The sequence below is a fragment of the Caretta caretta genome, chromosome 24 (genome assembly GCF_965140235.1).
Source record: "Caretta caretta isolate rCarCar2 chromosome 24, rCarCar1.hap1, whole genome shotgun sequence".
NCBI classification, from domain to species: domain Eukaryota; kingdom Metazoa; phylum Chordata; order Testudines; family Cheloniidae; genus Caretta; species Caretta caretta.
The window spans coordinates 11,208,125-11,234,813 of record NC_134229.1 but is presented as its reverse complement, the minus strand read 5'-3'; the positions used below and the strand labels follow the sequence as shown (position 1 = coordinate 11,234,813).

General features: G+C 49.9%; 1 protein-coding gene across 3 annotated transcripts in view; it reads left to right on the top strand.

Annotated features, from left to right (window-relative positions):
• The window catches only part of LOC125626180 (uncharacterized), a 56,364-nt gene that overhangs the window by 9,229 nt on the left and 20,446 nt on the right, over window positions 1–26,689 (top strand). For 2 of the 3 annotated variants that reach the window (XM_075122797.1, XM_048828897.2), the window contains exons 2-4: window positions 8,435–8,524; window positions 8,933–9,121; window positions 21,377–21,505. In XM_075122797.1, coding sequence (XP_074978898.1) covers window positions 8,497–8,524; window positions 8,933–9,121; window positions 21,377–21,505 — 346 coding nt within the window. In that variant the 5' untranslated portion in view covers window positions 8,435–8,496. Of the gene's footprint in view, window positions 1–8,434; window positions 8,525–8,932; window positions 9,122–21,376; window positions 21,506–26,689 lie in introns of those variants that run through there. The other variant, XM_048828898.2, reaches the window with a different exon arrangement.

The following is a 26,689-nucleotide window of genomic DNA, read 5'->3' as shown; positions in this document are numbered from 1 at the left end:
CGCTTAGACCTCAGCGAAACCAATATTCCCACTGTTATTACTGCTTGCTGTGTGCTCCACAATATCTGTGAGAGTAAGGGGGAGACGTTTATGGCGGGGTGGGAGGTTGAGGCAAATCGCCTGGCTGCTGGTTACGCGCAGCCAGACACCAGGGCGGTTAGAAGAGCACAGGAGGGCGCGGTACGCATCAGAGAAGCTTTGAAAAACAGTTTCATGACTGGCCAGGCTACGGTGTGAAAGTTCTGTTTGTTTCTCCTTGATGAACCCCCCCGCCCCTTGGTTCACTCTACTTCCCTGTAAGCTAACCACCCTCCCCTCCTCCCTTTAATCATTGCTTGCAGAGCCAATAAAGTCATTGCTGCTTCACAGTCATGCATTCGTTATTCATTCATCACACAAATAGGGGGATGACTACCAAGGTATCCCAGGAGGGGTGGTGGAGGAGGGAAGGAAAATGCCACACAGCACTTTAAGCACAGCACTTTAAAAGTTTACAACTTTAAAATTTATTGAATGACAGCCTTCTTTTTTTTGGGCAATCCTCTGTGGGGGAGTGGCTGGTTGGCCGGAGGCCTCCCCACCGTGTTCTTGGGCGTCTGGGTGTGGAGGCTATGGAACTTGGGGAGGAGGGCGGTTGGTTACAGAGGGGCTGCAGTGGCAGTCTGTGCTCCAGCTGCCTTTGCTGCAGCTCAACCATACACTGGAGCATACTGGTTTGGTCCTGCAGCAGCCTCAGCATTGAATCCTGCCTCCTCTCATCACGCTGCCGCCACCTTTGAGCTTCAGCCCTGTCTTCAGCCCGCCACTTACTCTCTTCAGCCCGCCACTTACTCTCTTCAGCCCTCCACCTCTCCTCCCGGTCATTTTGTGCTTTCCTGCACTCTGACATTATTTGCCTCCACGCATTCGTCTGTGCTCTGTCAGTGTGGGAGGACAGCATGAGCTCGGAGAACATTTCATCGCGAGTGCGTTTTTTTTTCTTTCTAAGCTTCACTAGCCTCTGGGAAGGAGAAGATCCTGTGATCATTGAAACACATGCAGCTGGTGGAGAAAAAAAAAGGGACAGCGGTATTTAAAAAGACACATTTTATAAAACAGTGGCTACACTCTTTCAGGGTAAACCTTGAAAGTTAACATTACATACATAGCACATGTGCTTTCGTTACAAGGTCGCATTTTGCCTCCTCCCACCGCGTGAACGGATTTTGGTTGAATGCCAGCAAACATACACTGCAATGCTTTGTTCTACAGTGATTCCCCAGTACGTGTTGCTGGCCTGGAGTGGTAAAGTGTCCTACCATGAAGGACGAAATAAGGCTGCCCTCCCCAGAAACCTTTTGCAAAGGCAGAACCGCAAATGCCAGGGCAAAGTAATCCTTTCACATGCTTGCTTTTAAACCATGTATAGCATTTTAAAAGGTACACTCACCAGAGGTCCCTTCTCCGCCTGCTGAGTCCAGGAGGCAGCCTTGGGTGGGTTCGGGGGGTACTGGCTCCAGGTCTAGGGTGAGAAACAGTTCCTGGCTGTCGGGAAAACCGGTTTCTCCGCTTGCTTGCTGTGAGCTATCTACAACCTCCTCCTCATCATCTTCTTCGTCCCCAAAACCTACTTCCGTATTGCCTCCATCTCCATTGAAGGAGTCAAACAACACGGCTGGGGTAGTGGTGGCTGAACCCCCTAAAATGGCATGCAGCTCATCATAGAAGCGGCATGTTTGGGGCTCTGACCCAGAGCGGCCGTTCGCCTCTCTGGTTTTCTGGTAGGCTTGCCTCAGCTCCTTCAGTTTCACGCGGCACTGCTTCGGGTCCCTGTTATGGCCTCTGTCCTTCATGCCCTGGGAGATTTTCAGAAAGGTTTTGGCATTTCGAAAACTGGAACGGAGTTCTGATAGCACGGATTCCTCTCCCCAAACAGCGATCAGATCCCGTACCTCCCGTTCAGTCCATGCTGGAGCTCTTTTGCGATTCTGGGACTCCATCATGGTCACCTCTGCTGATGAGCTCTGCATGGTCACCTGCAGCTTGCCACGCTGGCCAAACAGGAAATGAGATTCAAAAGTTCGCGGTTCTTTTCCTGTCTACCTGGCCGGTGCATCTGAGTTGAGAGCGCTGTCCAGAGCGGTCAGAATGGAGCACTCTGGGATAGCTCCCGGAGGCCAATACCATCGAATTGTGTCCACAGTACCCCAAATTCGAGCCGGCAACGTCGATTTAAGCGCTAATCCACTTGTCAGGGGTGGAGTAAGGAAATCGATTTTAAGAGCCCTTTAAGTCGAAATAAAGGGCTTCATTGTGTGGACGGGTGCAGGTTTAAATCGATTTAACGCTGCTAAATTCGATCTAAAGTCCTAGTGTAGACCAGGGCTTAGCCTCTCTTTGCCAGAAGCTGGGAGTGGACAACAGGGGATGGATCACTTGATGATTCCCTGTTCTGTTCATTTTCTCTGAAGCATCTGCCATTGACTGTCGGAAGACAGGATACTGGGCTAAATGGGCCATTGGTTTGACTCATTTGTATGGTTTGGGATTGGGAATATCTTGCTGGATTATGTCCCGATTGTTCTAAATTTACATATAAATTTAAAATATGGCTTTAACTGGTGTTAGAGAGAGAGAGCGCTTTCTCTATATAGAAATTAGATACAGTGCTTCTGTCAGCTAATTTCTAAGTTATCTGCTAAAAAAGTTTTCATGTGCCAAAGTAGCTCCTGGAATCATGGTTAAAGTTGCCCCCCCCTTCCACCAAAATCAGTTTCTGGGGAAGACTCTTGGCAGGGCATCATACTTGTTTGCTGGTAGTTGTCTGGAGATAAGTTTCTGTGAGCCTTCCGTGGAGCTGGCTGATGCTATATTAGGCCTTGTCCGCATGAGAAAGCAGCATCTATTCAATTTAAGGTGTAATTTTAAACTAGCTAATGGGTGTGGATGTTCTGATTTCTGATAAAGCAGCTCATTTAATAGATTCTAACTGGCTGGAAGGGATCACTGTGATCATCTAGTCTTGTCTCCTGTATAACACAGGGCGTAGGTCTTCCCTGAATTTAATTCCTATTTGAACTAGAGCAGATCTTCTGGAAAAACATCCAGTCTTGTTTTAAAACTTGCCAGTGATGCAGAATCCCCCACAACTCTTGGTAAATTGTTTGGAAGACTGATCATCCTCATTTAGAATTTTTCACCTTATTTCAAGTCAGAATTGGTCTAGCTTCAACTTCCAGCCATTGGATTGTGTTAACTTTGTCTGTTAGATTGATCAAACATTTGTTCCCCGTGTAGGTAATTACAGATTGTGATCAAGTCACCTCCTTAACCCTCTCTTTGTTAGGCTAAATAGATTGAGCTCCTTGAGCATATCGCTAAAAGACCAGGCATATATTCCAATCCTTTAATCATTCTCATGGCTCTTTTCTACACCGTCTCCAATTTATCAACAGCCTTGTTGAATTGTGGGCTCCAGAACTGTACAGAGGATTCCAGCAGTGGTGTCACCAGTGCCAAATTCAGAGGTAAAATAACCTCTCTACTCCCACTGAAGATTCTCTTGTTTGTGCATCCAAACATTGCCTTGGTCCTTTTGGTCACCCTGGGAGCTCATGTTCTGCGGTTCTCTGCCATGACCCCCAAGTTGTTTTCAGGGTCACTGCTTCCTAGGATAGAAGCCCCCATCCTATAAGCATTACTATAGCCTTTGTTCCTAGGTGTATACATTTACATTTGGCCATATTAAAATGTACACTGTTTGTGCCCAGCTTACCAAAGTGGCTCTGTATCAGTGTCCTCTTCCTTCTTTACTGCTCGCCCCAGTCTTTGTGCCTCTGCAAACTTTACTGGGGATGATTTTATATTCTCTTCCTGGTCGTAGATAAAAATGTTAAATAGTGTAGGGCCAAGAACAGATCCCTGTAGGACCCCACTACAGAAACACCCCTGTTTGATTCCAAATTGATTTAAGCCAAAGCAAAATAAGCCTGGTTTAAACCATTCACATTGCCTTTTGTACTGGTTTATAATCACACAGTAAACTAACCTAGTGCAACTTTCTCCCTTAGATAAGGCCCAAGATACAGTTAAACATTTTTAAAATTAACTTCTAAAAACAATATTTTAAAGTTTTTTAAAAAGGACAAACCTGCATCCCTGGTAGAAAAAAGCCCTGAGTCTCTTGTGCCTTGGTCTATAGGGCATGGCCGGTGAAAGCAAACCTGGAGAGTCCTGACTAAGCACCCAAGATTTGGGGGACCTGATTCTGTTATGCCAAGGCCCCTTTCTGCTATTCTAGCACCATAAAAGTGAGTGGAAGTGGTCTGCTGAGAATCCCCTTGTGCAGCTGCTCTGCACATTAATGATCTGGAGGATGGTATGGATTGCACCCTCAGCAAGTTTGTAGATGACACTAAACTGGGAGGAGTGGTAGATACGCTGGAGGGGAGGGATAGGATACAGAGGGACCTAGACAAATTGGAGGATTGGGCCAAAAGAAATCTAATGAGGTTCAACAAGGACAAGTGCAGAGTCCTGCACTTAGGACGGAAGAATCCAATGCACTGCTACACACTAGGGACCGAATGGCTGGGCAGCAGTTCTGCAGAGAAGGACCTGGGGGTGACAGTGGATGAGAAGCTGGATATGAGTCGACAGAGTGCACTTGTTGCAAAGAAGGCCAATGGCATTTTGGGGTGTATAAGTAGGGGCATTGCCAGCAGATCGAGGGACGTGATTGTTCCCCTCTATTCGACATTGGTGAGGCCTCATCTGTAGTACTGTGTCCAGTTTTGGGTCCCACACTACAAGAAGGATGTGGAAAAATTGGAGAGAGTACAGCGAAGGGCAACAAAAATGATTAGGGGACTGGAACACATGACTTATGAGGAGAGGCTGAGGGAACTGGGATTGTGTAGTCTACAGAAGAGAAGAATGAGGGGGGATTTGATAGCTGCTTGTAACTACCTGAAAGGTGGATCCAAAGAGGATGGATCTAGACTATTCTCAGTGATAGATGACAGAACAAGGAGTAATGGTCTCAAGTTGCAGTGGGGGAGTTTAGGTTGGATATTAGGAAAAACTTTTTCACTAGGAGGGTGGTGAAACACTGGAATGCGTTACCTAGGGAGGTGGTGGAATCCCCTTCCTTAGAAGTTTTTAAGGTCAGGCTTGACAAAGCCCTGGCTGGGATGATTTAGTTGGGATTGGTCCTGCTCTGGGCAGGGGATTGGACTAGATGGCCTCCAGAGGTCCCTTCCAACTCTGTTATTCTGTGATTTTATGGAGCTGGCAGAAGGTTTCTGAACCTGAACCTGCCCTGCTCTCAGCATCCTGTGTGTGGGGTGGGTGGGGGGGAAAGAGTATTTAATTTAGATGGATAAAAGGGGCCCCGAGAGTCAAAGGTGCTAACACAACCCAGTCACTGTCCAGAATTGAACAAGATGTGGGTTTTGGTACAGAAACTTCATCCTGCTGAGTCCTATAGCTTTGAAATGTTTAAATAAGGCTTTCATTTTAAAGCATCCCTTGTTCCCTTTAGCTGGAGAGTGACTTTAGAAGGAAAAACCACCTTGTGATAAGTGTCGTTTTGGGGGGAAAGGGATGGGCTAGAGCTGTTTAAAGTCCAGTCCTGTTTCCTAGAAGATAAAATGCACACCCAAGGTGGAAGAAAAGAACAACTAAGTTAGAAACTGTAGCTTCAGTCTCTGGAGTTGATGCTCACTTGTAGCCTCGCTGCTGGAAAAACACAGGCTGAGCCCCAGGGTCTTATGAGCCACTCCAAGATCTGGCAAACTTGTACCGGCATCAAGCTGTTTAGGGCATTGCTTTGAGCTGCCTCTTTCTGGTCACAGGCTTAAAGCACTGTTGCAAAATATGCAGTCTTGGCCAGCTCATAGTAAACACGAGGAAAAAGGAGAGGGAGAGAGGAAAGTGAAGAAATAAGGTACAGCTGGAAAAGGACACGTTTGAGCGAGGAAAACAAAGTCTCACATCGCAGGGGGTGCTTGAGATTCAGCTGGAACCAGTAGAGATGGTGATGTCATCTGGGTCCCGCTCTCTGGTCCGGTCTGGTCAGGACATCTCTCAGGACCAGGATGGGCGAAGGTTCGGGATCTTACGCAATGGTGGAGGTGGCAGCTGTGATGCTGAGGCTCATTGCCATAGCCAGGGAGTGTTGGGTGGAATAGCCCATCCCCTTGTTGTTTTGTCTGCCAATTAAACCTAATTTCCAACACCAATGTGGGTTAATTGATTTTCGGTCTCATACTGCTCTTATTCACCAGGCATGATCTTAACAAAGTCCTTGAGTTATATTAGGAGGCCTTTTGTGCGGACTATTCCAGTTTGTCTCCCATTCTTATCTTTTCCCATCAATATTTGTTCTAGGTTATTGGGACATTCTATGACCTTCCACTCACTTCTCATAGTTGAGCTCACAGGATAAATGTGTAGGCCCAGTTATTACAACCGGTGGATCAGGGCATGGCTGGAGCATACGACACTGCAGTGACTGATCTCACTTACGCTAGAAGTAGGGCCGGCCACTGCATAGTCCCAGAATAAAGAAGCGCAAAGGTCGTCTAAAGCCCATGATCCTCCTCCAGCCCTGCCCCAAGTGCAGAATGGAGTAACTGAGAACCAGGCCCGGTGCATGCGTCCTATGTCCTCCCCCAACCACTCTGCTGATTACGCTGGCTGGAGGAGGAGTGGGGGGGAGTGGACGCAGCGTTGGGGAAAGAACAGAGCAGAGGATCTGCAGTGCTCCCAGGCCAAGAGACCTCCCTGGTTTCCATGTGGGCACCTTTGCAGATCTCTGACCCAACCTTGAATGTTATCTTGGAGGGTTAGGCCTTACCTACACAGGTCAGAGCAACCTCACGGCTTAGCTATAGCAGGGTAACGATTGCTGATCCACTACCGTGCTCTAAGAATAGCTCTCTGCATGGACGCTGCATAGAAATAAATGACTTTGTTCCAAAATAATTGCTCTGCTTTGGAGTGCCAGTTGATCTCGCCATATAGACAATCCGTTAAAGACCTAAAAGCTTGCAAACAAAACTGCCAGCAAATCCCAGGCTGTCTCCATCTTCCCTGTTTATTGCTTGGCCTCTGGGGCTGGGCTGCAACATACCAAGGGGGAGATGAATATCTGGTCTGCAGTCTTCCAGATGCTTTGCCACAGCTCGCAGCAGGGCTACCGGTGCAAAGAGGGCCCAGGCCCAGCATGTGCTGCCGTCGAAAGGCAGCTTGAATCCAGGCAGTTCTGACCCACTAATACAGATTTACCCACCCCATGAATGGTCTCCTTTAGCAGACTTGGCACAGAATTCTGTAACAGAGTCAGGCTAAATCACCTGGACTTGCCTCTCCCTGCTGCCTGGGGAGATGCTGGAGGCAGGGGTGGCAGGTTTGTATAACTTGTGGAGGTGCCCAGAACGGGTCCAAGTCTCCCCCACACACCTGCCTAAGGCTCTGGGAAGGAGTTTGGATGCTGGAAGGGGTTGGAGTGCAGATGGGGTGTGGGCTCTGGGATGGCGTTTGGGTGCAGGCTTTGGGCTGGGGCCAGGGGTTGGGGTGCAGGAGGGGTTTGTGATGCAGGCTCTGTGAGGTAGTTTGGGTGCTGGGTGCGGGCCGTGGGCTGGGACAGTGGGTTGGGGTGCGGGGTGGGTGCTGGGGTCCCAAACCTTGGTGGAGCCAGGCCCTCCGGGCTCTGAATTTGCTGGAGCCCAGGTACCATGGGCCCATACAACTTGCTGCCCCTGGCTGGAGCTGGACTCTCCTTGACTGAATAGGCAGCTGGTGGTGGTGTGTTCTTTGGGCAGGGCCTGGGCAGTGGAACAAGCTTCCACCAGGGCTCTCTGCAGGGACCACGTTTGTAGTCAGAAAAGTTGAGGCCGGCTGGGGGTTGAGAGGGGAAAACCCTCCCTGCTGGGCCTTAGGGTGGAGTTCTTCTGGGACTTTGTGAGCTGACGACCCAATGCCTTCCCCTGGGGTAACTGGACTTTTGGTGTCCGGTCAGTACAACTGACTGGATGCTGCTAGGTCCAAAACCAGGCACCTGGCAACCCTAGAGCAGGGTCAGGTTTGCTACTGACTTGTCAGGTGTTTACATAATGAGGTTAATGAGCTAGGAGCTCCATTCCACAGCAGTGCTTCCATGCTGGCTCCGAGCCCCAGAGCCCTAAGGAGAGACCTCCAGGGCTGGTTCCAGACGACACACTGGCCTAGGGGCCTGCCTGTTCAGAGTCTGCTTGGGGCTGGCTTCTGTGGCACAAGGGCAGACAGAAGAGCGTTATAAGGAAAACAAAGCAGCATCCCTGAGAATACAATGGGACCTGGAGGCCATTGGAAACCTCAGCCATGCTCCATAGTGGTTCCTGCATTCTGGAGCTGGGGGTATTGCCCATTGCTGAGAAGCAGCCTCCCTCAGAGTAACATTTTGCTGTTACAGCTTCGAGCTCCGTGGTCGGAAACCAACCATCCAGTCATCTGCAGAGCGCCCGAGACAGGACAATGGAGGCCGCCAGCCTGCCAAATGAAGGTAATGCCCTTTATCTTTTGAGAACAAAGCATGGAAGAGCAGCATGTCCTAGTGGATAGAGCAGGGAGTTGGGCATCTGAGTTCTAGGACTCACTCTGCGCAGACCCATTGTGTGACTGTGGACAAGTCACTTCTCCGCTCTCTGCCTCAGTTTCTCCTAAGCTTTCTTCCAGCCAGGGCAGCGTGTCCCTAGTGAGCCATGCCACATTCTCCAACATTATGTTAGATTGGCTTCTGGAGTGATTGAGACAGGGGAGGAGCTGTGGTGGTGAGCAGGAAGGGGTCAGGGCGCGGGGGGGGGGGTGATAGGAGGGGAAGTGGGGGTGGCGGTTCTCTGTGTCAGTGTAGAAGCAGAAGCCAGTGATGACGTGACACCTTGCATGATTCTCCTCATCTCTCTGCCAACAGGCCAGTTTGCCCCAGGCTCCTTCCTGGAGAAGCTGAATTCCCTGGTGAAAGGAATCGGCTGCCCCAATCCCGATGTGGGGAGGGCCCCGCACAAAGCCTTTGACAAGAGATGGGCGAGTCTGCCAAATCCAGCCCCTCCCCCTGCCAAGGTGCCAGTGACCGCATCCCCTCCATCATCTTGCTCCAACGGTAAAAAATCACCACCTGCGCATGGCACACATTGGGCTATCACAGCCCATCTGCGTGCTCCCAGCCCAGGAGCAGGTAACAAGGGGTCCGAACTACTTTTATCCCAAGGAAAACAACTGCCCAGCATGTGGGACCATGGAGAGTGGGCCTCGGGCCTCACTGCAGAGCTACTGGAGTGAGCCCTGGCAGAGGCACTAAGAACTTTCTCGTGGTGTACACCGTCCATCCCTGCTGCAGCTGTTGTCCACTGAGTCTGGGCCATGCTCAGCTGCCACCTCCCTGCCTGGCTGGCTCAGTGTCATGCCCAATCCCTGTGCCTCTTACCTGCTTCGCCCTGCGGCATGGGGCCAGGGTGGTACGCTCCTGGGACAGGAGTGGCTCCATGGCAGTGGTGAGGAGGAGCAGTGCTTGCCGCCCCACTGGCTGGTGTGCCCACTCAGGTTTGGCCCTACAGGCCCTCTGTCATGGGGACGGGGGGAGACAGTGGGGTGGACAGTGTTGCTGCGTGGCAGAACGTGTGTCTGGCTGCAGGAGAGATCTCTCTCCCCCCAGACTGGGCCGGTGCTACTTCCCCTCCCCATGGCCACCCCCCTCAGTCCTGCAGCTCAGTCAGTGCATGGCCTCTTCTCTGAGAGCAACCTCAGGTGGGACGGGTGTGGGGAGGGAGGCTGAGAAGCCAATGCTTGCCAGGGCAGTTGTTTGTTCCTGTTTGGGGACATGCTGACATGGGAGCTGGGGAGAACTCGGGTGAGGCTGGGCAGGCTGACGTCTCTCCTGTGTGCCTCAGAGCTCTGCCTCGGCCCTGACACAGCTCAGCCTCCTCCCAGCTGTGACACGATCCTGACTGGCCAGCAGGAAAATTTCATCTGCCTTATTGGGAGTAATATCCTTAACCTCTATTTATTAACAATCACCAAAACAGAATACACACGCAAAGCATATAATGCTCATCACTCCCAATAAGGGTTGCCAACCCTCCAGGATTGCCCTGAGTCTCCAGGAATTACAGATTAATTAGAGATTGTCATGTGATGAAACCTCCAGGAATACCTCCAAACAAAATTAGCAACTCTAGAGAGCCTTCTAGATGGGCCCTACAGTTCTAGTGCAGGAGGGGGATACTGGGATCATTTCTTTAACATCCACCCTAAAGAAGCAAACAAAGGGCACTGCCCAACTTGTGTTTTCCTTGGCTGGTCCTGTTTAGAGAATGGCAGTCTCTTCTCCCCGCTTGGTCTCCTTCCCCTCTCCATCTGGTTTGACAGATCGGGCTTCATCAGCAGCTTACTCCCTTAACTCTTCCTGATCTCTGTCATCGTCTCCCTCCCAGCAGGGGAGCCCCTTAGCCATAAAGATAAAGCAAGGGCTGGCCTCAGAGGAAATGCAAAACAGGGCTTCCCTCCAGGGACTGATCAGCACCAGGATTAGAGCCCTGCTAGGGAGGATTCTGCTGCAGGGGTTGCTGGGGGATGTTTTCTTAAGGAGACGAATGCAGCCTATGGCAGAGTCAGACAGCAGTCCTGGCTGTCTTCTCACCCTTTCCTTTCTGAGGTCTTTGCTGTCAACTTGACAAGTGGGTTTGGGTCTCCGTGTTTTTTGGGGTGATGTTGTACAACATCAGGGGGCAGGGGAGGAAGTGCTGCTAATTAGCTGTGCATGTCTGTAAATGCCAACTCCATGTGGCTCCCTAAACTCCCCTGCCCCGACAGCTTGTGCCAGATCAGGAATCCCATCTAGTTCCACCTAGCATGTTCCGAATGCTAGTTTAAACTAACTAATGTGAAAGAAGTGATCATGCTTTTTACCAAAGAGGATGATGCGATTTCTTCCTAACTTTTTAAAAAGTTTAAATTCTCTTAAGCATCATCACACCACGTACAGTTTTAACAAATAAACTTGTAAGTTTAACATGAAAATGCTTTGTAGCACTCACGCTCAAGTTTTTGTCTTGGGGATATTTTGTAGAAATATCCCAGTCTTCAAAAAAAGTAGCATTAGCTTGCTTTTTAAAGTTTTGCCTAAATGAATTGCCCAGCATTCAAAGGCAATTCCAGACAAACCTATATTGTTCTAAAAACTTATTACTTGTAAACTGTCAGGAAAGCTTTAGATTCTCTTCAGCATTACGTTATACAAAACATACATGCGGCCTAACTTAAAAGAGAGGCTAGTTTGTACTAATTTTTGTCAGAGGTCCTAACTCTTTTTACCACTTTTTATTATTTCTTCCTGACTTTTTTAACAGAATTTAGATTTTTAAAACTTTACTTGATGCAATTATGTTTAACAAATAAACTTTCAAATGTTTAACGTGGAAACAGTGTCGTCCAAAGCATCGTCCAAAGCCCTGGACGGGGTGAGGCAGTTCCAACGCCTTGATTGTTTTATTAGTGCTGGGTGAGAAGTACAGCGCCAGGTCTGTGAATGCCACTTCAGAGCCTTAGCTGCTTTGTGCTTCCTCTCGTCCCTATGCGCTAGTCATTCGTGCCAATGGGATTTTGTTTGAATCCAGGTCTGGGGACTGGCTACCCTAGTGAAACAGGGGTAGAGGTGAGCAAATCAGAGAATCCCCTGCTCATTATTCTGCCAGGGGTCTTCAGTCCCAGAAGGAGGAAGGATGTACAAATGCTTTGTAGCTGTCACATGTGCTTTTAAAGATAACACGAAAAAACAGAACATTGATAAATGTAAGTGAAGCAGCTTTGTAGTGTGCTCTCACGCGCACACACACTCACTCACAAACCTGTATTTTGTAGCGGTCTAATGAAATAATGACAGTTTATACAGGGCTAGCATTTGTCAATTGTGGAGAAGCAAAGCCTTTATTTGGGCCATTTTTTCCTTCTACTTAATAATTGAGACATGGCCTATCTGAAGAAACCGATCCCCTCAAGCCGCCACCTCCTGTCTTCTAAAAGAATTTAGTGTTTGCAGCAAAAGAATTCTTAATCACAGGATTAAAATTAAATAAAATTAGCTTTTAAATATTTTATTTCAATTTTCTATCACAAATTTAAAAAATAATGTAAACATGTTTTTTAAATTGAATGTATCTGTAACAGCTTAAAGAGATGCCAAGAACAGGAAATTAAGTTTACTTCATTTCCATAACTAAATCATTATTTTGCAGCAGACACACATCCTACACCTTAAATAATACCCTAGCAACAACTATGTTGTTTTGTTTTTGTCTAGCATCACATTTAAGGGGCCCTAAAGAATTATTTTTCTTTTTTTATATAACACCTTAACCCTAGATGCTTTAGACAGTTAAATAATACAAGACAGTAGATGAGAGCCCTACAAGACAGTAGATGAGAGCCCTGGGCAATTACTGAAAACGCGTGTTAGGATGACTAAAAGCCTACTGCAGAGGGCCTGGGGGGAAATTAAAAGGCACAACTTTTAAGGAAGAGGGCATGATTTGAGGAGGTATATAGAAAAAGGGGGAGATGAATGGTTCAGGGCTATTTTGTGTTGGCCCAGATGCCCTACTGCCTATATTTCTAACACGCACAAGTACATGGGGTCCTATGCAACCTACTTCCCTTTTGACAGGAACCGCCTCTCCATATCCTGCTATGACCCAGACAGAAATCCCTCTTATGTGGGGTGGGAGGCCAATGGACTCTTAAACAATTGGCTGTAAATTACTGGCTAAGAAGCTGTTGCTGTTGTATGAAAGAGAATGAGCTTTTCAGACCTATTGATTGAAGATGGAAGAGTCCAATTTCAGCCCTCAAGGAAACATATTCTAGGAGAAAAAGCAACTGATCGCATGGACTGAACAAATGTTGCATGTCTGTTCATATGTAGTTTCGTAGTCCTGGAGAGCTTGATGGTGTTGGTTGCCCTATGGAAAAATAACAAATTGCACAACTGTACGTACTTTTTGGTTGGCAGTCTAACTCTCTGTGATCTGTTACTTGGCACAGTTTACTGAGGGTATGTCTACACTACGAAATTAGGTTGAATTTATAGAAGTCGTTTTTTTAGAAATCGTTTTTATATATTAGAGTGTGTGTCCCTCCACAGAAAATGCTCTAAGTGCATTAACTCGGGGGAGTGCTTCCACAGTACCGAGGCAAGCGTTGACTTGCGGAGTGTTGCACTGTGGGTAGCTATCCCACAGTTCCCGCAGTCTCCGCCGCCCATTGGAATTCTGGGTTGAGATCCCAATGCCTGATCGGGCTAAAACATTGTCACGGGTGGTTCTGGGTACATATCGTCAGGCCCCTGTTCCCTCCCTCCCTCCATGAAAGCAGCAGCAGACAATCGTTTCGCGCCTTTTTTCTTGAGTTACCTGTGCAGATGCCATACCTCAGCAAGCATGGAGCCTGCTCAGGTAACTGTCACCCTATGTCTCCTGGGTGCTGGCAGATGTGGTACTGCATTGCTACACAGCAGCATCAACCCATTGCTTTGTGGCAGCAGAAGGTACAGTAGGACTGGTAGCCATCATAGTCATGTCCGAGGTGCTCCTGGTCGCCTCTGTGAGGTCGATCAGGAGAGCCTGGGCAGACATGGGTGCAGGGACTAAATTTGGAGTGACTTGGCCAGGTCATTCTCTTTAGTCCTGCAGTCAGTCCTATTGAACCATCTTATGGTGAGCAGGCAGGCGATACGGATTGCTAGCAGTCCTACTGTACCATCTTCTGCCAGGCAGGCAAGAGATGAGGATGGCTAGCAGTCCTACTGCACCATTTTCTGCTGAGCAGCCATGAGATGTGGATGGCTTGCAGTCCTTCTGCACCATCTGCTGCCAGCCAAAGATGTAAAAGGTAGATGGAGTGGATCAAAACAAGAAATAGACCAGATTTGTTTTGTACTCATTTGCTTCCCCCCCTTCCCGTCTAGGGGACTCATTCCTCTAGGTCACACTGCAGTCACTCACAGAGAAGGTGCAGCGAGGTAAATCTAGCCATGTATCAATCAGAGGCCAGACCAACCTGCTTGTTCCAATAAGAACAATTACTTAGGTGCACCATTTCTTATTGGAATCCTCCGTGAAGTCCTGCCTGAAATACTCATTGATGTAAACCCACCCCCTTTGTTGATTTTAATTCCCTGTAAGCCATGTCATCAGTCGCCCCTCCCTCCGTCAGAGCAACGGCAGACAATCGTTCCACGCCTTTTTTCTGTGCGGACGCCATACCAAGGCAAGCATGGAGGCCACTCAGCTCACTTTGGCAATTAGAAGCACATTAAACACCACACACATTATCCAGCAGTATATGCAGCACCAGAACCTGGCAGAGCGATACCGGGCGAGGAGGCGACGTCAGCGCGGTCATGTGAGTGATCAGGACATGGACACAAATTTCTCTGAAAGCATGGGCCCTGCCAATGCATGCATCATGGTGCTAATGGGGCAGGTTCATGCTGTGGAACGCAGATTCTGGGCTCGGGAAACAAGCACAGACTGGTGGGACCGCATAGTGTTGCAGGTCTGGGACGGATTCCCAGTGGCTGCGAAACTTTTGCATGCGTAAGGGCACTTTCATGGAGCTTTGTGACTTGCTTTCCCCTGCCCTGAAGCGCATGAATACCAAGATGAGAGCAGCCCTCACAGTTGAGAAGCGAGTGGCGATAGCCCTGTGGAAGCTTGCAACGCCAGACAGCTACCGGTCAGTTGGGAATCAATTTGGAGTGGGCAAATCTACTGTGGGGGCTGCTGTGATGCAAGTAGCCCACGCAATCAAAGATCTGCTGATATCAAGGGTAGTGACCCTGGGAAATGTGCAGGTCATAGTGGATGGCTTTGCTGCAATGGGATTCCCTAACTGTGGTGGGGCCATAGACGGAACCCATCTCCCTATCTTGGCACCGGAGCACCAAGCCGGCGAGTACATAAACCGCAAGGGGTACTTTTCAATAGTGCTGCAAGCTCTGGTGGATCACAAGGGACATTTCACGGACATCAACGTGGGATGGCCGGGAAAAGTACATGACACTCGCATCTTCAGGAACTCTGGTCTGTTTCAAAAGCTGCAGGAAGGGACTTTATTCCCAGACCAGAAAATAACTGTTGAGGATGTTGAAATGCCTATAGTTATCCTTGGGGACCCAGCCTACCCCTTAATGCCATGGCTCATGAAGCCGTACACAGGCAGCCTGGACAGTAGTCAGGAGCTGTTCAACTACAGGCTGAGCAAGTGCAGAATGGTGGTAGAATGTGCTTTTGGACGTCAAAGGCGCGCTGGCGCAGTTTACTGACTCGCTTAGACCTCAGCGAAACCAATATTCCCACTGTTATTACTGCTTGCTGTGCGCTCCACAATATCTGTGAGAGTAAGGGGGAGACGTTTATGGCGGGGTGGGAGGTTGAGGCAAATCGCCTGGCTGCTGGTTACGCGCAGCCAGACACCAGGGCGGTTAGAAGAGCACAGGAGGGCGCGGTACGCATCAGAGAAGCTTTGAAAACCAGTTTCATGACTGGCCAGGCTACGGTGTGAAAGTTCTGTTTGTTTCTCCTTGATGAAACCCCCTGCCCCTTGGTTCACTCTACTTCCCTGTAAGCTAACCACCCTCCCTTCGATCACTGCTTGCAGAGGCAATAAAGTCATTGTTGCTTCACATTCATGCATTCTTTATTTGTTCATCACACAAATAGGGGGATGACTACCAAGGTAGCCCAGGAGGGGTGGTGGCGAAGGGAAGGAAAATGCCACGCAGCACTTTAAAAGTTTACAACTTTAAAATTTATTGAATGCCAGCCTTCTGTTGCTTGGGCAATCCTCTGGGGTGGAGTGGCTGGTTGGCCGGTGGCCCCCCCACCGCGTTCTTGGGCATCTGGGTGTGGAGGCTATGGAACTTGGGGTGGAGGGCGGTTGGTTACACAGGGGCTGTAGTGGCAGTCTGTGGTCCAGCTGCCTTTGCTGCAGCTCAACCATACACTGGAGCATACTGGTTTGATCCTCCAGCAGCCTCAGCATTGAATCCTGCCTCCTCTCATCACGCTGCCGCCACATTTGAGCTTCAGCCCTGTCTTCAGCCCACCACGTCTCCTCCCGGTCATTTTGTGCTTTCCTGCATTCTGACATTATTTGCCTCCATGCATTCGTCTGTGCTCTGTCGGTGTGGGAGGACAGCATGAGCTCAGAGAACATTTCATCACGAGTGCGTTTTTTTTTTTTCTTTCTAATCTTCACTAGCCTCTGGGAAGGAGAAGATTCTGTGATCATTGAAACACATGCAGCTGGTGGAGGAAAAAAAAGGGACAGCGGTATTTAAAAAGACACATTTTATAAAACAGTGGCTACGCTCTTTCAGAGTAAACCTTGCTGTTAACATTACATACATAGCACATGTGCTTTCGTTACAAGATTGCATTTTGCCTCCCCCCTCCCCATGGCTAACAGCGGGGAACATTTCTGTTCAGCCACAGGCAAACAGCCCAGTAGGAACGGGCACCTCTGAGTGTCCCCTAAAGAAAAGCACCCTATTTCAACCAGGTGACCATGAATGATATCTCACTCTCCTGAGGATAACATAGAGAGATAAAGAACAGATGTTGTCTGAACGCCAGCAAACATACACTGCAATGCTTTGTTGTACAATGATTCCTGAGCATGTGTTACTGGCCTGGAGTGGTAAAGCGTCCTACCATGGAGGACGCAGTAGGGCTGCCCTCCCCAGAAATCTTTTGCAAAGGCTTTGGGAGTACATCCAGGAGAGCCGTGAATGCCAGGGCAAATTATTCCTTTCACATGCTTGCTTTTAAACCATATATATTATTTTAAAAGGTACACTCACCAGAGGTCCCTTCTCCGCCTGCCGGGTCCAGGAGGCAGCCTTGGGTGGGTTCAGGGGGTACTGGCTCCGGGTTCAGGGTGAGAAACAGTTCCTGGCTGTCGGGAAAACCGGTTTCTCCGCTTGCTTGCTGTGAGCGATCTACAACCTCATCATCATCTTCTTTGTCCCCAAAACCTGCTTCTGTGTTGCCTCCATCTCCATTGAAGGAGTCCAACAACACAGCTGGGGTAGTGGTGGCTGAACCCCCTAAAACGGCATGCAGCTCGTCATAGAAGCAGCATGTTTGGGGCTCTGACCCGGAGCGGCCATTCGCCTCTCTGGTTTTCTGGTAGGCTTGCCTCAGCTCCTTAAGTTTCATGCAGCACTGCTTCGGGTCCCTGTTATGGCCTCTGTCCTTCATGCACTGGGAGATTTTCACAAAGGTTTTGGCATTTCAAAAACTGGAACGGAGTTCTGATAGCACGGATTCCTCTCCCCATACAGCGATCAGATCCTGTACCTCCCATTCGGTCCATGCTGGAGCTCTTTTGCGATTCTGGGACTCCATCATGGTCACCTCTGCTGATGAGCTCTGCCTGGTCACCTGCAGCTTGCCACGCTGGCCAAACAGGAAATGAGATTCAAAAGTTCGCAGTTCTTTTCCTGTCTACCTGGCCAGTGCATCTGTGTTGAGAGTGCTGTCCAGAGCAGTCACAATGGAGCACTCCGGGATAGGTCCCGGAGGCCGATACTGTTGAATTGTGTCCACAGTACCCCAAATTCGACCCGGCAAGGCCGATTTAAGCGCTAATCCACTTGTCAGGGGTGAAGTAAGGAAATCAATTTTAAGAGCCCTTTAAGTCAAAAAAAAGGGCTTCATCGTGTGGATGGGTGCAGGTTTACATCGATTTAATGCTGCTAAATTCGACCTAAAGTCCTAGTGTAGACCAGGACTGAGTAACATTCTTATGTCTGGAAGGAAAACTCCAAGACTGTCTTACGCAATCTGGTTTATTAGGAAAGGCTAGATGTTTGTTGCCCTAGGAGCTTCCATTTTTAGTTTGTTAGACCTAGTCATTGAGAGACATTTGATTGTGGTTAAAAGGAGGCCTTATGAGGCAAATAAGAAGTTGCAGTGGGGGAGGTTTAGATTGGATATTAGGAAAAACTTTTTCACTAAGAGGGTGGTGAAACACTGGAATGCGTTACCTAGGGAGGTGATAGAATCTCCTTCCTTAGAGGTTTTTAAGGTCAGGCTTGACAAAGCCCTGGCTGGGATGATTTAACTGGGAATTGGTCCTGCTTTGAGCAGGGGGTTGGACTAGATGACCTTCTGGGGTCCCTTCCAACCCTGATATTCTATGATTCTATGATTCTAAGTACAAGGTTTTCTTATCAGACCATGTCGGCTTATCTCAGTTTCCCTGGTACTGTTAGAAACCCTCAACGGAAAATGTATCAACAACTTACCAGACTGCTCAACAGGGTTTGCCTCTTTATTCCATAAGTGTCTTTATAACCATTTTGGCAACAACTGTTATGCTTTGCGTGGATATTTACATACTAATAACTCGGAGATCTATGGCATGGTGTAGGATATTTCTGATTGTAACTGGTGGATTCATCGCCTGTTGGCCTCCGTTGTTTGTTCTGGTGCTCACAGATGTAGCCTGCAAAGTAAAAGTGTGCCATTTTATACAAGGCTGGCTGGTTCATTGCCTTGGCCCTCATTAATTCTGCACTGAATCTCAGCATTTACATTATGGCCAGCAAGAAACCATGGCGGTTTTCTTTCACCTTGTTTGTGGCTGTCTAGTGAAGACCGGCTTGACCAGATCTTTGTCTGTGATCTGTGTTGGACCATAGAGGCAGCGCAAGTCTGCGGCTCATGCACTCAAATCATAGGGAAAAACGTTAGCCACGTTTTAAACGCTGAGTACCTGTTTATCACATAACTTGTCTGGGTTTTAATTCTGTAACAACTGACTCAGGAAAGTATAAAATATATAAATAATGCAAAACCAAGGGTGCAACAGCCCCATCTTCTTATCCCCTTAAACAGAAAGCCCTGCTTACTTAGGGAGGGAGACTAATAGACTTTTGAAAAAATAGCCCTGAACTATTGTCTAAGGAAGTATTGCACAAGCGTTGTATAAAAGAGGATGTGCCATTCTAACACGATGGAAGTACCCTGAATCCAAGCCTCGCCAACACCAGCAGTCAAGAGGCTCATGAAGGGATCTAGGTCAGGGTTACAAAGATTGTCACATGAGAGGGGTCAGGGGTCACTGACTCCAGGGCTTCCTCTTGCATCTTCCTTTTTCTTTGAAAACCAAATGCAAATAAAACATAACCTCAGCCAAACGCAGAGGGGTCCAGCCAGCTATTAACTCTCCCAAAAGGGATCGAGAAGGTAGGCAGGCAGGTCAGGATCGGGCAATGTCAGGGCTTGTACCGATACTCACCATGTAGCGTGTGGGCACCTCCCATGTAATATCCATTAGCAACTGGATTCCTTGGAGTCTTTGGTTCTGCTCCCTTTTGAGGTAGAAAGCTGGTCTTATGGTGGGATTTGTTGGTTTTTATTCTCGGGGGGCGGGGCAGGAGGGTTATGAATGTCACTCCAGTAACGGGCTTTGTCCAAGGGCCAGGTTCTCTGTGTCCCTAAAGTTGCTCTGAGTCTAGACTCAGCTAATGGCTCAGGAAGGCCGTTCCATAGCTGGATCCATTGGTCCTTGGCTCTTGTACCGTCCTGAGAGGATTATTTTTGCTATTATTGAACATCTGTCAGTAGGGACTGCAGCATTGCTAACTTGTGTGACTTCATCATGAGTCACACTATATTTAGGGTCTGTCTTTAAGCCCCAGCTCCTGGAGTCACATGAATATGTAAGAATCTCTGCTTTGGTTTGTCTATAAAAAGCAAGTTTCTAGCCATTATGATTGCAGGGGAAAGTTTGAAAATGTGACCTCAGTGTAACTTTTAGGCTCAGAAACCAGAAGGCAAATAAAAAGAACCCAAAATGTGTACGTGTTTTTTTTAATATCTTGTGGGTTTTAAACCCAACTGATGATTTTTCAGTGCTTAGGGCTGGTGATGCTGCTGCTGTGTCTGGACTACCGTGCCTTTCTGCTAATGTAGTATTCCCCAAACAGCTCTGCCTCTGGAGCCCAGACCGCTCCTGGTGCATTGCCATTGTCAGTGGCTGGATGGGCAGGTCGTGCTACTGGGACAATTGGGATGGCCCACAGAAACAGAGCCAGTGCCCTCTTTGGTTGTGCTTAGATGCCTTCTGTGTCCCTCCTGTAGGGCTGACCTCAGGCCTTGTGTGGTCTTGATGCTGTATCAGGTACCTGTCAGCTGCCTGAAATCTAACCTCTCCCACTTGCAGTTGAGATTGCTGGACACTCTTGTTTCTCCAGTTCCAGATTCCAGCTTGTATCTCTTTACTTAACAACTGCTTCAGGGTGATCTGTCTTTGGCCCAAGTCATTTGCTAGGTGTTGGCACGAAGGCTTTTGTCCTTTGGCCTGTGAGGCTTGTACAGTGCTGTAAGCAGTGCTGTAGCAGTTTTAACAGTGTCAGTAGAGAAGCCAATGGGTGTGTCTACGCTGCAATTAAACACCGACAGCTGGCCCGTGTCAGATGACTCGGGCTTGTGGGGGTCAGGCTTGTGGGGCTCAGGCTATGGGGCTGTAAAATTGCGGTGTAGAGATTAATACTCAAGCTGCAGTCTGGACTCTGGGACCCTCCCGACCCACAGGGTCCCAGAGCTCAGACTCCAGCCCAAGCCCAAATGTCTACACTGTAGGTTCACAGCCCTGCAAGCCTGAGTCAGCTGACACAGGCCAGTGTAGACATGTCCCTGGGGGAGGGGATATTTATTTTTAAATCAGTGTCTTTACTATTTATGGCTATTTTTACAAACTTTTCTGCCAACCTATTTGACTGAACATAGGGCTTGACATGGTGGGTCTGAACTGGCCTGGCACAGAGCAACCTGAAATGAGCCACTCCTGGGAACCAGCACTCCATTGCACTAGGCACTTGCACAAACACAGGCCGGAGACAGTCCTTGCCCTCATTAATTCATTGCTAATCCCATGGGGAGCAAACTGATTTACAGCATGCTGGCACAGTGCTCTGAGATGCTCCTTCGTGTGCCAACAGCTCAACTTAAAAAGAATGTGGTAGCCGCGGCACACTAAGGAGAGGTGACCTTTTCCATGTAATTTGCAGAGCGCAGTGTAATTTGCAATTTCACGTCTGGATGTTTGATCTTTGCTGATGTGGTGACATGAGGAGGGTCCTACCCGCTGGTTTGTGGTGACCGCTATCCCTTCCCTGAGAGCAGGGGGGCTCAGGCCCAGAGTCTGCAGTGGGATGGTGTGCTGTGTCTGTTTCGAAGTGACTCTGATCAATTTTCAGTCCATGCTGGTGGCACGGCCGCTGTGAAATTCTCTGTTATGCCTCACAAGCAGGCATGTGATTTAGAGGTGCTGCTGTTTCAATTCCCCACAGGACTCCCTACTGTTGTACCGCTGCCTGTGAGCGCTCAGCGAGAGCCTGTCACCAAACCGATCGCTGAGGCGAGCGTCTCGTCGGCTCGGGGAAGCAGGACAGCCGCCCGCCCCCCACTTGCTCCCGCAGGTAGGAGAATCACTACTGTTAGAAGGGATCAATACACACTTCCCCTCCTCCATGGGATCCCCCATGGATGGGGATGGGTTCCCCTAAAATAACACTTCCTTGTGTACCAGTGAACCCCAAGGCGTTCAAAGGGAGGGAGTTTATTACAGGACTAACCCATCAGTGATCCTGCTGTGCAAATTCTTTGTTTCATTTTTCTCAGTGTCAACAATTAAACCAAACTGGCCAGTTTCCCTTTCGTCTTTGCTCTGTGTCTGCCTTCAGGTTCTCATGCAGTAGCCCAATGGCGGGATGTTTATTATTTATTTGTAGAGCTCAGAGACCCCACCTGAGATCAGGGCCCCATTCTGCTAGATGCTGTGTGTACTTAAAACAAGAAAACAGTGCTTGCCCCGATTAGCTCACAGTTGAAGATGAGATGCAGGGTCGAGATGGAGGCCGAGGGGGAGGGGTTGTGCCCCAGGGCTTGCAGCAGGTCCATGGCACATCTGGGAATAGACTCCAAGTCCTCATCTGCTTTGGGCTGCAACCCCTGGCTCGAGCGTGGGAAGGGGAGAAAAGTTTAAATCCAAACAAAGCACCTGTTTAAATAATTCTTACATGTTATTTTTGGCCCACGAGCCTCTGAGCTGGTGAATCTCGTACAGCACTGCCGGCTGGGCTGTAGTAGTTTAATAGCCCCAGTAGACAGCCACTGGGCATGTCTGTGCTGCAATTAAACACCCTTTAGTGTCGAGCTGCAGCAGCTTGCAGGCAGCCCCACAAAGAACAAGTGCAGCCAAAGCACTAGCAGGTGAGCGTGCCTTGGAACAGGTTTCCTGGGCCTAGCTGAGGTCCAGCTGCATGTCTCTTTCTCTCCTCCTCTGCGAGCAGAACTGCTTCCTCCCCAGGCTGTCGGCTCCATGCGCTCGGCTTCCTCCTGGGGCCAGGGGAGAGTCTGGCCTTAGAGCTAGGCTTCCCTGAGTACTTCTCAAAAAGAAAAGGAGTACTTGTGGCACCTTAGAGACTAACCAATTTATTTGAGCATGAGCTTTCGTGAGCCACAGCTCACTTCATCCTGTGGCTCACGAAAGCTCATGCTCAAATAAATTGGTTAGTCTCTAAGGTGCCACAAGTACTCCTTTTCTTTTTGAGAATACAGACTAACACGGCTGTTCCTCTGAAACCTGAGTACTTCTGTGACTCGCCCGCCATTGTTCTAGCACCCATGGGAGTCCTAGCACAGTGCAGCCCTGTTGCCTTCACACCCCACCCCCACTGACCCCTGGCAGTGCCCTGACTCTCATGAAAAGTACCCCAGGATCTTCAATGAGCACAAGTGCCCGGGATTTAGCTCTGATGTCTTGGCGGCAGCACAGCGCCTGCTCCAGTCATCATGCTGGCGGATTGGCGCAAGAGCGCCGGTGAAGGCCTAGGCTGTAGCCTTGCTATAACCGTGCTGTGACCGTGTCCCCTTGCAGCGTGTGCTGCACGGTCAGTCCAGTGTTTCAGCTTGATTAGAGGCCGTGCAGAGGTCTCACCTCCACACCGTGCTTTAGGTATGGACTTAGCTAGGGCCTGACCACATGCAGCACAAGATGTTCCTCAGTTTCCCCTCTAAATCCTGAACTGGCTTGACCCTGCTTAGCTGGAGCCAATGGGATCCCTGCAGGTTATCAGGGAGTGAGCCAGCATAGGGACAATGGCACTCCACCCAAAGGGATATTGAATTTCAGCCCTTCCCCAAGGGCTCTGGGTTTGGGGGGGAAGGAGTGGGGAGAGAGCTGCCAGTGAGGCAGGTGAAGCTGAGCAGACACCCCCACCCTCATTGTCACTAGGAGGAAGTGATGGCAGCTGATAAGGGAAATGCAGTTCCCAGTGGGAGGGAGGTGGTGGCCTGTGGGGGGTTCAGGAGTGGTCATGCTTCTCTTCCTGAGATAAGTCTCTGGTGGCTCCTGTCCAAACTGCTTCCTTCCTCTCTGTCCCAGGCAGCTGGAAAGCCAAGGAGCACTCCTAGATGGGATTACAATCCTCCTGAGGGGAGTGCGAGGGTTTGAAAGGCCTGGGAGGCAGGAGCTGGCCTGGCAGCCGGGGAATCAGGTTGGAGAGCCTAGTGTTTGGGTGAGGGGGTATTTGAGATGGTGCATGCCCTTCATGGGGAGAAGATACTTTTTGGGGTACATCCCAAGGGAAGGTGCTTTAGAGAGACATCTCACTGGGACCGAGCAGGGGGAGGGGCATTCTTGCCACCCACCACTGCGTTAAAAAGACCCATGAGCTCCCCCGCAGGGAGCTGGGAAGCTGGAGGACCTTAGAGAGAGGACACACCTTTGAACTCTGTGGAAATAGCCTAAAGTAAGAGGGGCAGAGTGGGGAAGGATTGCTTGGAAAATAGGATCTGACCCTCCTGAAATGGGGACAGGGCTGTGGTCAGAGTGGGGTGTGGGAGCCAGGACTCCTGGGTTTTATTTGTAGCTCTGCTGCTGGCTCTCTGTGTGGCCTTGGGTGAGTCACTGCCCCTCTCTGTGCCTTAGTTTATCAAGTTTGTCCAAAGGTCGGGGAAGGGGGTGGTGATCTTTCCCTGCCTCCCTGGGGCTGAGGCTGAATCAGTGGCCTCTTCCAGATCAAGACATGGAAGGTGCTAGGTGACCACTGCTCCCTCGAAGCTGTGCACGTGTGTGCGTGCCCCCAGATCCTAAACCCCGTGCACAAGGTGAAACACCGCGCGCACAAAAATTGCAAAGAAGAAATTTTTTGCGCTCACGGCCTGTCAAAAATTAGAGGGAACATTGTAGGTGACACGTGTGAGTTAACACCTGCCACTTCCTCATCTGGCCAAAGGCCTGAGATGAAAGACGCTGGTGAGTGTTGAAGCCCTTGCTCCTTCTCCACCATACTGGGGGCCAGAGCACCCCTCCCTTTTTCCCTCCCCCACCCCGGGGCCTTGCCCTGCCCCCAGCGTGTCTTGTCTCACACATGCAACAGGACTCTGCTGCCCCCAGGCTCAGCTGGGGCGTTGCTGTGCTGGGCTCCCCAGCAGATGGAGCAGCAAGCGGTTCCCTGGCCACGCCCGTTACATGGCAGCAACAGCCCTGGGGAGGTAGGGCAGGGGAGCTGAGCGGTGCCTACTCAATCCAGCCCCATCCGCCCTTCACGCTGGCCGTCCAGGGGGGCTGCGGTGTCTGGGGGGGGAGGTAAGGGAGACCCCCACCCCTGTGTGTATGGAGCCATGGGGGGAATAGTCCAGAAATGGGCTGTCAGAGGGGACCAGGCTTCTGACCCTATTGCCCTCTGGGGGGACATGAGCAAAGATGGGGTTGAGCCCCAGTGCTGGAATCCAGCCTGCCCTGATGTGTGGGGCCAGGTCCCATCCAGCAACTGGCTGAGCTGCTGCCCCTCCTCCCACTGCTCTTTCTGGGGGCGGGGGTAATTGGAAGGCTCTACTCTTTTCTGGCATAAAGGGGTGTCTCCCGCTCCCATCTCTCAGGCCTTGGTTTGCACGTGGGTAGGGCCCTGCCAAATTCACAGCCATGAAAAACACATGGACTGTGAAATCTGGTCCGCCCCCCCCGAAATTGGTATAGTAGAGGGTAAAAGTACACAGAAGATCTAATGTCACGGGGGAGACCAGCGTTTCTCACATGGTGGGTCCTGACCCAAAAGGGAGTTGCAGGAGGGGGCTTGGTATTGCTGCCCTTACTTCTGCGCTGCTGCCTTCCGAGCCGGGCGGCCGGAGAGCGGCGGCTGCTGACTGAAGGTCCAGCTCTGCAGGCAGCAGCGCAGAAGAAAGGGCAGCAGCAAGGGTGCCCCGCTATCAGATGGGAGGTAGAGTGACGCTCCTACCCCAGCCCTAGGTGAGCGCTCTCCCCTCTCAGACTACGTGCAAGGAACTGGCATGGTGTGTCCAGCGCTGCATGGACCCCAGCCCAGTGAGTATGGGGCTGCAGTGAGCTGCTGCAGCTGGAGAGGACTTTGCTGGTTTGAAAGACAGGGCCCTGCTTGCGAAAACCTCGGTGGGTGGGTGTGGGGTGTATCCTGGCTTTTTAATTCCTTACCTACAGGCAGGTGTGTCCACCCCCTGCTGGTTGCAGCAGACCCCTTGCAGCTTCCTTCGCCATTGCAGCAGGGCAGAACTCACTTCTAGCACTTTGACGTGGAGCGCCCGGGCTGGATCGGAAGGGCTTGATCCCACAGGGCTCTGAGTTAAGGGGGGCACATGGAAAGCTTGTATGTAACACTCACAATGTTTAAAACTAATGTGATGCAACAGCAGCTGGGCCTGGTGTTCGCTGCCAGCCAAGGACCCTCTCTCCCCACCCCACACATACACAGCAACTCCCCACAAGCACCCTGCACTCTTGAGGGCTTCAGCAAGGGGTTCGGGATGGAGCCCTTAGTGCCCCCCAGCAGTGTCGCAGCAAGGGAGGGGTGCTTAAAAATAAAGCAATGTCCCCTTTTTAAAACTCACTGTTCCTAACAGTTGTGCCCCAGCCCTGGACCCTGCGGTTTGTTACAGCCCTGGCAACGGACTCTGATTCATAGAGTCATAGAATCATAGAATATAAGGGTTGGAAGGGACCCCAGAAGGTCATCTAGTCCAACCCCCTGCTCAAAGCAGGACCAATTCCCAGTTAAATCATCCCAGCCAGGGCTTTGTCAAGCCTGACCTTAAAAACCTCTAAGGAAGGAGATTCTACCACCTCCCTAGGTAACGCATTCCAGTGTTTCACCACCCTCTTAGTGAAAAAGTTTTTCCTAATATCCAATCTAAACCTCCCCCACTGCAGCTTGAGACCATTACTCCTCGTTCTGTCATCTGATACCATTGAGAACAGTCTAGAGCCATCCTCTTTGGAACCCCCTTTCAGGTAGTTGAAAGCAGCTATCAAATCCCCCCTCATTCTTCTCTTCTGCAGGCTAAACAATCCCAGCTCCCTCAGCCTCTCCTCATAACTCATGTGTTCCAGCCCCCTAATCATTTTTGTTGCCCTTCGCTGGACTCTCTCCAATTTATCCACATCCTTCTTGAAGTGTGGGGCCCAAAACTGGACACAGTACTCCAGATGAGGCCTCACCAATGTCGAATAGAGGGGAACGATCACGTCCCTCGATCTGCTCGCTATGCCCCTACTTATACATCCCAAAATGCCATTGGCCTTCTTGGCAACAAGGGCACACTGCTGACTCATATCCAGCTTCTCGTCC